Raw genomic sequence first — 12509 nt, forward strand, 5'->3', positions numbered from 1 at the left:
GGGGGCTGGTGCTGCTGCTGCGTGCCACCGTCTGTGCACAAATACACACTGGGGCTGTAGCTAAGCATACGCTTATACATCTACGTACACTGCATGTTCTGATAACTGAGAGTTTTATCAGAGAGTCGCGGAATGCTTTGGGTTGGAAGGGACATTAAAGATCATCCCGTTCATCCCCTGCCGTGGTGGACACCTCCCACCAGACCGGGTTGCTCCAAGCCCCGTCCAACCTGGCCTTGGACACTGCTGGGGATGGGGCAGCCACAGCTCCTCTGGGCACCCTGTGCCAGGGCCTCACCACCCTCACAGGAAAGAATTTCTTCTTCATACTTAATCTGAACCTGCTCTCTCTTTGTTTGAAGCATTTCCCCTTGACCTGTCACTCCAGGCCCGTGCCAATGGCCTCTCTCCATCTGTCCTGTCTCCCTTCAGGTGCCAGAAGGCCACAATTAGGTCACCACAAAGCCTTCTCCAGGCTGAACAATCCCAGTTGTCCCTGCATTTCCTGCTCCATCCCGCTGATCTTGGTGGCCTCTCGAGGCCTCACTCCCAACGGATCCACATCCTTCCTTTGCTGGGGGCCAGCTGGCTATTATATATAATGGAGTTGTTTGTTTGTTTGTTTGTTTGTTGGGGTTTTTTTATCTTTCAGCCCCAAAATGCCAAACCCTGGAGTGCAGCAGAGCCCCAGACCAGGCAGAGCAGGAGGAGCAGGACACTGTTTGCACAGCATCTGCATCACCCCAAGGCCTCAAGCATCAGCACCTTAGTCTTTAGTCCGGGATTCGGGGAGAACACCCTGATCCCGCTCCTCTCATTAGTAAAACACAGACCACATTTGTGGATGAGCCTCACAGCTCTGCAGTGAGCACCACACATCCACCCTGGCTGCAGAGGATGCCTTTTGGTGCAGCTGGAGGGAGCACAGCTGACAGGATCCTTGCTCACACAGCGACTGAAGTGCAGGCAGGGGACAGTGTGCAAGGCAAGGCAGAAACTCAACCAAACACGTGAACGTTTTCCCTCCCCCTCACCCTCTACCTTTGCCCCTACCTCGCATTGTGCTCCCATCGGGAGCAGCCAGACCTCTCCACCACGATGTTTGGCCCCAGGGTATTCCTACAGAAAATCCTGATTCTTCTGCAGGTTACTCTGTCTGTTGTTGTTGGCAAAACACTGATGATACTGTTCCCTAACGCCATGAAAAGGTACATCCTAAAGATGGGCGAGAAGAGCAGAATGAACCAGAATCCAAAGTTCAGCTACGAAAACTGGGGCCCAACCTTTTTCAGCTTCAAGTATTTGCTGTTTGTGCTGAAGGTGAAGTGGAAGAGGCTGGAGGATGAAGCCCATGAGGGACACCCAGCACCCAACACGCCGGTGGTGACCCTCGGCGGGGAAGTTCGTCACCTCCTGGATTTCATGGCAGGTCAGTACTTGAGCCGTGTAGCTGGGTTTGGTTTGCTGAGAGCATAAATGAGGAGATTCTGCTGAGGGAACAGGGACAGGCAGCTGGCACCTGAGTGCATCACGTGCACACCACCAGCACTCACTTCATGGAGAAGATGCAGCACATTTACTCCAGCTGCCTCTTGATTTTCTGCTGAAAGCCAAGGTAATAATTTGCTTTCAGGAGAGAAGGCCCAGAATTGAACCGTTTGCAATGATTCACAAGTGTTGGCTGTCGTTCCCTGTCCATACAGAAAATTCCACACCAACTCCCTTAGCCAGCCTAAAGCCTAGAAAGCACAGGGTGGGTTTTTCCAGATCCAAAGTGGCTGGGAATAAAGCAGAAGTAGCTGCTTTGTACTTTGTCCACTGCCTCCCACTGAGATCTCAGCAGAACATGGAATTAATAATTAAGCTGCAGCCTCCATCCCCATGGGAGGAATTACATCCTTCTCTCACTCTGCTTTCCTAATTATATAGAGATATTTATGTAGGAGATGGGACGCAAAATGGAAGAGAGATACACAGATCTACATGAAGGTACCACTGTTATTTAATTCTTTAGGATGTGGATCTGTGTTAGCAGCAGCTTTTAAGTTAACCCCAGCCAGAAAGATCTTGAACAAATTTCATGTAATTTAGCATAACCAGACTAAAAGAGGTGCTTAAAAATCCTGCAAGCTCTCTTACATCAAGGTCTTGCAAACAGATGCCAACACCAACACAATACTGTGTCAATTTGTAAGCAACTGCAGATACTTTTGCCAGTGTAAGGTTAGTTTAATAATAATATATAACCAGAGTTCTGTTTGGACAGGAAATTGCAGAAATACATTGAAAGCATGAAAGCCTGTGATGCATGACTGAAAAGTCTGCAGCTTCCCCTCAGCTCAGCTTGAACTGACACATCTAAAAAAATCTGGACATGAAAAGGCACTGGGACTCTGTCCTTAATGCCCACCCCTGAACCACTGTCCCTGGATAACCTTGCAGAAGGCCATGTTTAGTATTTTTGAAGTTGCTCCATACTAAAGATCCCTGGGAGGCTGAGATTTTGGATCAGTTCCCTATCCCAAAAACGTTGGTAGCTTGAAAATTGGCCCTTGTGATGAGGAAAAGAGAAGCTGTGTGACTGCAGGGTGCCTGCTGCCTGTACTGGGCAGGGCTCCTTGCTGGATGCGGCACAGATCAGAGCCAGGCTAGGAAAAGCACCTTTAAGCCTGCTTTGCAGAGATGCAGAGGTTCTGCTGCTGATTTTAATGACCTAGGAGAGGTTTATGGAATCAGTGACTTAGTGTTGCCCAGGAATCTCTGCACCAGAGGCTCAGTTCAGTGTATTTAGTTCTGTCCTTCTTCCCTTCGCTTAACCACAATTTTTTTTTTTTTTTTTCCCCAGATAACCGACCTTTAATCCTGAATTTTGGAAGTTGCACCTGACCTTCATTTATGTTAAAATTTGATGAGTTCAACAAGCTCATCAAAGATTTCAGCTCAGTAGCAGATTTCCTTATCATCTACATTGAGGAAGCTCACGCAGTAGGTACAGTACAAACATCACAGTGATGCCAACCACAGCTTCAGATGTGTCATTTCCTCTAGAAAAAAAAAGCGTGTTAGCAAAGGAGGGGGCTGAAAACAGGAGAGAAACCTTCAAATCAAGTGGCAACACCACATCGAGGGCCCAGTTTGTGTCCCTAATTCTCCTAAGATTTTACTCACACATCTGACTTCTGTGAAGGACAGAGTTATATGTTTTAAAAATTGCATCTAAGTGTTAGTGCAGCTCCTTTTGGAAAGAGGAAGAAAAGACATTTCATAGAACAAAAGTTAAGTGTACAATGCCAGCATGTTATGTGTTAACAGAAAAATAGCCTAGTTTTTAACATTTTGCAAGGACAAGACACAGACTCCAATTTGAAAAATTTAGCAAGCCAACAATGCACCCTTGTTTATCTACGCTGGATTCTAAGTAACACATTGGCACTGCTTTTATCCCAGGATTAAATGTTTTTCTAAAACCTAACATTTATAGTTTTCTAGCAATATGTCATTTTCAGCAGCTGAGAATCAGGTAATGACTAAGTCAGTCATCAAACCCTTTTAACTAGTTTTTACTTTATTAGGAAGAGTTGTGTGTAAATGTTTGTTTGCATAGTTCTGAAAAACAAAGGTGTGTCCTGGCTCATGTGTTTAACTTCTCACAGACCTATAATTTTGGTTTATAGGCTTAATGAGTACAATCAAGTAGAATGAACAACACTGACAAAGCTTGCCCAAATAGAACATATATTCCCCTCCTGGTGTATTTCTATGGTCGATTTATGTGGGAAAATTTCAGCTAAAATCCATCAAATATTTCTGAATCCGGGGCAAGGGGAAAATACAGTTTGATGAAATGAAAAGGAAAAAAAAGTAGATCTTGGGACCACTTATTAGAAAAGCTCTAGTGCTCCCCTAGTCTTTCATTTCATGGCAGGTTTTGGTATTAAGAATAAACTGCAAGATTCTTTTAACCTAGTTTTGGGATATGACACACAGTATATCTCCACCCTTGCACCTATTCAAAATGTTCCTTGCTAAATCCCTCCCTCATTTGTTTTAGATGGATGGGCTTTTAAAAACAATGTTGTTATTAAAAATCACAGAAGCCTTGAAGATCGAAAAATTGCAGCCCAATTTCTTCAGAAAAATCACCCTCTATGTCCAGTGGTTTTAGACACCATGGAAAACCTGAGCAGTTCAAAATATGCTGCGCTGCCAGAACGACTCTACCTGCTCCAAGGAGGGAAGGTCATCTACAAGGTAAAAAATATCCACAGCAATGAGCAGAATATAGAGATTTTAAAATTTCAAGGTAACTTGAGACTGCTTTACATTTAACAGTCAGTATTTCATTCTGTTTGAGAGCTAAACATTTCACAATGCACTGTAACTGTGGAGAGAAATGAACATGCAGCACAACCAGTCTGAGCCTTTATAATGTACATATTTGATGTACACCCCAGTCTTACTCAAACATTTATCTTTTGGCTCACTACTAACCCGAGGTACATCTAAGCTGTGAGATCCAGGAACACTTCCCACCTGCAGGATCCAGACACTGGCTCTGTCCCAGTGACACAGCAGGGTGTAACCAGTGCATAATCATCTCCCAGGGATGGCTCCAGTGGAAAGGGAGCCCAGGCACACCTGCCCACAGTTCTGGTGCAGCTGCTGTGCTCTGAAGGACTTCTGCTCTGTCTGCCTGAGCATCACTGTGTCATTTTATTGCCTTTGCAGGGAGGAGTGGGGCCTTGGAATTACCACCCCCAGGAGATACGTGCCATCCTGGAAAAACTGAAATAGAGAAAGAAGAGGACTTCGGAGTAAAGATTATTTGGATAAAGAAGTTCAAGAATAATTTTTCACAAACATAAGACTAAGGAATAAAAAAAGAATTAAAAAACAGCCATAGAGACAAGAAGAAAAAAAAGAATGCTTTATGGGCATCTAAGGAGCATCTGTAATGAGGTCCATTATGTCTGTCTAGAGGCTTTCAAGTGTCATCCTTGCAACACCAATTTCTGTTCTGTAGTAACTTACTACTCTTATACCACATGCAGTAATGTGGGAGCTGGGTCCACTGAGCTCTGGATACCAACATTTACACTTGCAAGGAATATCCTGCAGGACAAACTTCAGGGTGGTGACATTTGCAAGAGGCTACTGGCATGCAAAGCAACTGATTTCACATTACTAGACACATTGCACTTGTATATTTAAAATGTTCCCTTTCACTGACTTCAGGAGGCTTCTGAGCAAGACAATCTCTATCAACATCTGTTTCCATAAGTATTTGTTATGATGGTCCCAGCATAAAGCACCGGCGGCTGTGACCTGATTGTAGAAAATATTTATAGAAACAAGGGATTGAGCTACAATTATTAAAAGTCTATCAAAGCACTTCATATGGCTTCAGTTTATTTCCCTCCCTGCCCTGCCTCTCTCCCCAGGTTATTTCTAAGCATTAGCAGATATTTATATTCATTCTAATAATCTCTGAGTTTGAGCTGATCAGAAAGTTACCAATTTAAGGACCTTTGAAGGATTTGTTTGACAGTAGGAGGTAATACATCCCACTTGCGTAGTTCACACTTCTTTTCTATTTACCTCAGAGCACAAGGGAAGCATTTTACAGGAAATCGAGTTTTAATTCATGTATTATGAAAGCCTGATATAAACATACTAACTTAAATGGACTCAGTTATGCTCAAGTGTTCTAGGCTGACAGTTTAGGTTACAAAATGAGAAAGCTGTTACTACAATTAACAACAGCCCTGCGTTGTGGTTGGACTTGACGATCTTAACAGTCTTTTCCAACCTAAATGATTCTATATTCTCCTATTCTATTCCATACATTAAACCAGCAAGGAATACATACCACATCCATACCTTCAAAAAACCACTTTAATACAAGGGTCTAATAATAAACATGCTCTGCAGTGCAGCTATCAAAATGTAACTTCCTTATAAAAAAATTAAATGGAGGCCCAAATTTCAGCTGGACTCAAGTGTTCTCTGCCGTTCCCTCTGCCATCACCCGATGCACTGACACAAAATGATCAAAGGCAGATTTGATGACAAAACGCAAGTAAGTGGCTTGGAACTCAGGAAGCTGCAGAAGGAATAAAAATAATGTTATTGCATTCTCTGTAGTAACAAAAATACCAAACCACATTTGCAGAAGTTTGTTGGACACAAGGATCTGGATATTTTGGTGTCTGATTTTGAACTGCACATAAATCAAACTCTTTGACCTGCAATTCAAAAAACTCCTATCACCTCCTGAATTCTGCAGCCTTAAAGGCAGCAATTGAAGGAGGGAAGATTAGCACACTTCTGGAAAGGGCCCTTGCACATTGTCAGGAGCACTAGGCAGGTGCAATTTCATAGCATAATCTATAGAGGAGCAGCTGGGAAGTGCAGTTTCACACCACAATCTACAAATTCCTCTCTTTAACACCAACTGAGCAATAATTGTAAATAAAGACATGTTTGGGTTCTTTTATGGTTTCTCCCCACTTAGTCCAGACATCCCATATCATGAACCACTACTGATGTACACTCTAAATACTCACTGGAAATTCTTCCATTTGGAGCTGTCCTTCTGTGTGTTGCAAATCTAGAAAATATATTTTAAGGTAAATAACAAAGAATAATGTGCAATGCTGTGAAGTTTTCACTGACCCAGAGTTCAAATACTATGAATTTACACTGCACATAGACATTGTTCTTTTTTATTTTCACAAGGTGATTCAAGAGAATACTTTTTTGCAATATCCCACTGTGTGTATATATACCCTACTCATTACCGTGTTATAAAAGGTCACCCAAGAGGCACTAGAGAAAGCCAATCCCCAAACCAAACAATGCAGGAAATGGCACTCTATTACACTATGTAAGCCTGGTTTTAATTTTTGGAACATGAAGTGCACAAGTAGTGCTTTTAGCCCTTATACAGCATTTTACTCTCCAAAGTGCTGCAGAAACTAGCAGTGTTCCCAACATTCACTTAAACATGACCGTTACATTAATGTCTAATAAAATAATCATCAAGCCACACTTTTGGATGTCATATGAGAGAGCAGTTGATGAGTTGAAGGTAACAAAGGGTAACTTCTTCAGGGCCAGAAATTACTTCAAAAATACAGACTTTTCAGAATCAGCAATCTAGCAAAGTTGTAAGACAACTGTGTGGTATGTTGAGCAGTCCTGGAAAAAAACAGACCACTGGAATATGTTTCACAGCAATGCTAAATTTATAAACTTCCTACAGCCTACTAAAATAACATTTCAAGATCTATTCAGCTTGTGATCTTACCATGCTACTCATGTTAGAGATAAAAGAAAATTAAATTCTATGTTTCTGAGGAATATGAACAGAATGACTGAATGATATTAAGCAGGACCTGCAGTGAGATCCTTTGTTGAAATCAGTTTTAAAATGAATGCAAAGAGATGGTTTCAAAGAATGTTATTATGGTCTATAATAGTTTCTGAAAATAAACTGTGTTTTCTATATAACTTTCATTACACCTCATTGCAGATATGGAATATTTGGTTGGATTTTTAATAATTCAAGAATTTATTTTCAAGTTTTCTTCTCTTTTGCTAAGTGTGAAAGAAAAGGTGTGGCAAAGTGATAATTTTGTATCAGATAGTAAAGGCTCCTGTTTATTTGAAGTTAGGTTGTTTTTAGAAAAACACATGGATTGTCTAACTGTCATCCTTTGACTGTAATTTGCAATTTTTAAAATAAGTTTATCTGTGATTTCCTATTAAGCAAAACATGCCAGTTTTCCTTTGTTTAGGGAGGCATCCAACCTTGCAGCTTCTCTGCCTTCTAGTCCAGCAGAAGAATCCCTTTCTCAGCAGCAAACCCTTCCACACACTGAATTCTAGTTTCCTAACAGCTTTAGGGCAATGGAGCCCAAATCCTGAGCTGGTATGAATTACACAGCCTCTAGCTGGGGCAGTGGAGCATAATAATCTTGGCTGAGAGAGTAGTTTAAACTTTTGGTATCCATCTTTCTCAGACTAAAGTAATCTCTAAGAACTAAATGCAAATCATCATTCAAAGCATGCCCTCATGTGAAAATGTTAATTGTAGACACTGGGAAACAAATTTTTAAAGTTAGTGAAGAAGGTGTAGAACCCATTCTAAAAATATTGGCCAATGAGAGAAGCAGAGAAGTCAAGAGAGCCAAGGGGCCAAACTTGTGATAATCTTCAGGGGGCTTATCTGAACCAAGTGTCCCTCTGACAATCCTTTAATAAATTAAAAAAGAAGTACAACCCATATTAATTTTGTTAGTCTGATCCTCCTTCAGATCTTGACCAGACATTTATCTGTGTCTGCAAATTAGCAAAAATAAAATTTAAAAAATAACAATTCTTTTAGGAAATAATAGAAACCCTTTTAGCTCAGTACTAAAGAAAACAAAAAAATGGATACAACATGGATAGCTTCAAGTTTCATCGAGGCAATTTTGTATTGTCATTCAAAATGTTATAAAATTCAGCAAAATGGCTAACTGATACCAGAATTACAAGAATTTTATGTCAACATACATGAAGAGAAAAAGCATTTAAAAACTTGCTGTACATTTTCAGATTTCCCAGAATGGATTATTTTAATCAAAATTAATATGGGCATTCATGCCCTGTTTTTCCTGTTATATCACTTTTACACTGACATTTAATTAAGTTCAATGGAGTTATTTCTAATTTACAATATAGCATGTAAGAAGGATCAGATCCTGAGACTTTAATATAAAGTCTCACATCACAATATAAATAAGCATCCTTCACTGTGAATCAGAAACCTCTAAAATAGATAGAGAGCTTAGTACAGGAGTATCAAAATGTTAGGTAGGAGGGGCTTAGTACTTTTGGTCTTTAAAAACAAAACAAAACAAAACAAACCCACCAAAAAACCCAAAATGGCAACAACAAAACCCAAACTTCTACAATATTGTACATATTTGTATTAAGCTTTCTGGATTACTTCTTGGTATGCAGTTTTAATATCCTTCTCTCTTTGACAAGGTCAGGTCTGCTTTCTCTTTAAGGCAGCTCAAGAGATTCAAGTTATAGCTAATTGGTTTGATTATTTGTTCTGTAACCTCTAATTCCCTATGACCTTTTCCAAGCCCATTTTCAATTAAATGGGCCAAACTAGTAAAGCTTATACTGGGCTTTTGGTGAGACCTGTCAGAATGTCTTGACAAATTCAGTGTTCCACGTACTAGGTTGCTTTCAGACCAAATGCAACTGCGGAGTTAATGCTGTTTTTCTTTTAAGGTATATCATTTGTCTGTACAGAACCATTGATTTTCACAGGAAAAAAAACTACAACCAAACAAAAAATATTTATTTTTCTATACTATCCATACAGGCTGGTCCCTAAAGATTAAATGTGTGTATATATATATATATATATATATATGCATCCAACATTGTAACTTTAATCTTTTTCTTATCCACTTCCCTATTTGATTAAACTACACTGCCTTATACAAGAAGTCCACCTGTAATTGGGATAGAAATATCCTTACAGGGTACAAACATTTCTAGTTAAAAAAAATGGATTAAGAAAACCTGAACTTTTCCCTTAAGCTGAGCCATCATTATCAAGCATGATCATAACAAGAGAATTGTTAAAACAAGACAGGTGTAACTGGTGTTTTGATTTAGACTTTACAATTATTATAAATGGCATGACTGCCCTTTATAAGAAAACAAAAAATAAAGCTCCCTTGTCACATCCTGCCCCACGTTTGACAGTGGGATGTGGTGTTGACTTGTTTCAGGAAACCTGTTTTCTCTTTGGCTTCGAAAGACCTACATTTGTGCTTGTTTTTATAAAACTGTCACTCTGAAGTAAAGCCCAGCAATTATTCCATTATCTAGAACAATGAATGGTTGGGATATGCAAAATGGTAGGAGGAAAAAAGGGGGGGAGAAAAGTGCTTCAAGCAGCAAGTTAACACCTTCCGGAAGGGACTGAGTACCTTCCAATTGACCTTAGTTCATCTGCACCATTCTTCCTAGCACTTGCTTTTCCCACACCACAGTACAAAGCCTTTTCTGTGACGTCATCCCCTGCTAATCACGTGCGCTATCCCGTGAGTTCCTGCGGAGGCTTCTGAGTTTTGGGTCTGGAATTCAGGGGAAAACCCGGACTGGATTTTTCCCGGAGTACGGAATGGATTCAGGGGAAAACCCGGACTGGATTTTTCCCGCAGTACGGAATGGATTCGGGAGAAAACCCGGACTGGATTTTTCCCGGAGTACGGAATGGATTCAGGGGAAAACCCGGACTGGATTTTTCCCGGAGTACGGAATGGATTCAGGGGAAAACCCGGACTGGATTTTTCCCGGAGTACGGAATGGATTCGGGAGAAAACCCGGACTGGATTTTTCCCAGAGTACGGAATGGATTCAGGGGAAAACCCGGACTGGATTTTTCCCGGAGTACGGAATGGATTCGGGAGAAAACCCGGACTGGATTTTTCCCAGAGTACGGAATGGATTCGGGAGAAAACCCGGACTGGATTTTTCCCAGAGTATGGAATGGATTCAGGGGAAAACCCGGACTGGATTTTTCCCGGAGTACGGAATGGGGGCAATCCAGACTGGATTTTTTCAGAGCAGTTAGTTATATTATAATTGGAATGAAAGGCAATTTGCTAGCTGAGATTATAAAATATTAAAGGACAAAAAGGTAGAAAAACCTCCCAAATGCTGACCTCTGGCCCAATAAAAGGAAAGTGATAGAGATATCCTTACACAGAAAGAAAGACAAGATCATTCCTGAGAAAGCAGACAAGAGAGAAAGATGAGAGTGTGCAAACTGGCAAGGACTAGCACTGTAAGAAATGCTAGTATTAAATCTTGAGGAGCTGTTAAAGCAGGTGGGGCAGTGCTCGTTATCTCCTACCATGACTCATCCTTGGTAACTCCCTCCAGGTGTTATCTCTGTTTAATGGGCAATCAAGGACCCACCACGTGACTCACAGAATTACGTCAAGCCATTGTTAGATGCTCCACCCAGGGGGAGGAGCCAAGTATCCCCACCTGGATCTAATCTGGGGTTTGGAACAAAGCACAAGCAGCCCTTAACTCCTGGATTCCCAGAGCTAGCACTGCACCTTCAGGTGAAGACCAAACTGTTTCTACAGGATCACTGCTTCAGTAGGACTTCATCTGGATTGCTACCACCACCCTGCCTAACAGGGTGTCAGGCTGCATCCTGACTCTGTCAGTGTTCTTGTGCTATTGTCTTCATTTCTTTTAATTTTCCTATTAAATTGTAATTCTGACTTGTGATCTTCCTCTGGTTTGCTTACAAACTAGTACATATTTAAATCACTTAGTCAATATAAATAGCTTTCTTTTCAGATCAGATAAAAGATATGTAAACTTAAAGATCTTTTTTAAGAGTCAAAAATTATTTTGAAAATATCTTGAGATATAATAATTGCCAAGGGAAAAAAAACTCCAATGCATTGTTTGCATACAAAAATCTCAACAAAGTTCCCTTTAACAAAATTCAAAACATAATCATCTGATAGTGCATATCTTCAAGGGTCAGATAAAAGTTTCATATATTTTTTATGAGGCTCTTCTTGTTCTTGTGTTGATAGCAATGGTACAGGCCTGCTCAACAGTGAAATACAAAGTTAGTTAAATAGTGTATTTGTGCAATACACAGGTTTCTTCTACTCCCAGCCTCCCTAAGATGGCCTGCTTTATTTCTATTCTTCAAGAAGAGAGGAAGCAAAATCCTACATAAAAATATATGAGGGGTTACAGTGATTCTTTGAAAAAGACCAACATTGTTACCACAAAAACACACAAACTCAGGAGTCTTACCTTTTTCAATGCACTGTTCAAAACCCACAGGGTCCTTAGATGTGCTTCTTTCAATCCTTAAGGTCCGCACTAAAATATATATAAATTTGAAATATCAACACAAGTTCTGATTCTTTATTGATAACTGTATTTATTCTATTACTTTACATCCACAAAGCACTTTCAAAGCACTAATTTATTTCTTCTCTAAGCTATGGAGATTGTGGACATGAAGGACAACTGGTTTGTGAAAATGAATCTTTATGTGAAGTTAAATGTTTATGAATCTGTTAAAAGTGGCTGCTTACAGACTATGAGACTACTGTGGGAGCTTTCATTAAGGCACAGACACACACTTTAATATAGCACGTATTACCTACTGTAAGACACAAAGTCTTACCCAAATAACACTGGATGGCGACTTTGCTGATTTTTACACATTTGGGAAAACCAATAATCAATTCCTGTGGGAACATGCCTGTTGTCGTCCAAAATGTTTTGGAACTTCTGTGGAGAGAACAGGACAAAACCCTCAACTGCAGCTTTCCATCTATAACCATCTTGAATTAAATTTATCACAGAAAAATATGGACGGGAAAGGAAGAGAGGAAAGGGAAAGGAGAGGGGTGGAAAAAGACGGTGGGGAAGAAGGGAAGGAGAGGGAG

General features: G+C 40.5%; 2 protein-coding genes across 3 annotated transcripts; one reads left to right on the top strand and one right to left on the bottom strand.

Annotated features, from left to right (window-relative positions):
* The first annotated feature begins 1098 nt into the window (after positions 1-1098).
* On the top strand, positions 1099-5396 carry DIO1 (deiodinase, iodothyronine type I). The gene is made up of 4 exons (XM_008633051.2): positions 1099-1429; positions 2846-2989; positions 4052-4251; positions 4729-5396. Exons 1-4 carry the CDS (start codon positions 1099-1101, stop codon positions 4792-4794), a joined length of 741 nt encoding a protein of 246 aa, XP_008631273.2. The 3' UTR covers positions 4795-5396.
* Positions 4272-12442, bottom strand: HSPB11 (heat shock protein family B (small) member 11). 2 transcript variants are annotated; one of them, XR_001861775.1, is made up of 5 exons: positions 12245-12442; positions 11866-11934; positions 6567-6610; positions 5881-6103; positions 4272-4785 (listed from the first exon to the last, which is right to left on the bottom strand). XR_001861775.1 is itself a non-coding variant. In XM_008633052.2 (4 exons), exons 1-4 carry the CDS (start codon positions 12402-12404, stop codon positions 5996-5998), a joined length of 381 nt encoding a protein of 126 aa, XP_008631274.2. In that variant the 5' UTR covers positions 12405-12441; the 3' UTR covers positions 5878-5995. The 2 variants fall into 2 exon arrangements, 1 of the variants encoding a protein (XP_008631274.2); XM_008633052.2 differs by lacking the exon at positions 4272-4785 and having other exon boundaries at positions 5878-6103; positions 12245-12441.
* Between the last annotated feature and the right edge of the window lie 67 nt (positions 12443-12509).

The sequence above is a fragment of the Corvus brachyrhynchos genome, unplaced genomic scaffold (genome assembly GCF_000691975.1).
Source record: "Corvus brachyrhynchos isolate BGI_N302 unplaced genomic scaffold, ASM69197v1 scaffold34, whole genome shotgun sequence".
In the NCBI taxonomy this organism is placed as follows: domain Eukaryota; kingdom Metazoa; phylum Chordata; class Aves; order Passeriformes; family Corvidae; genus Corvus; species Corvus brachyrhynchos.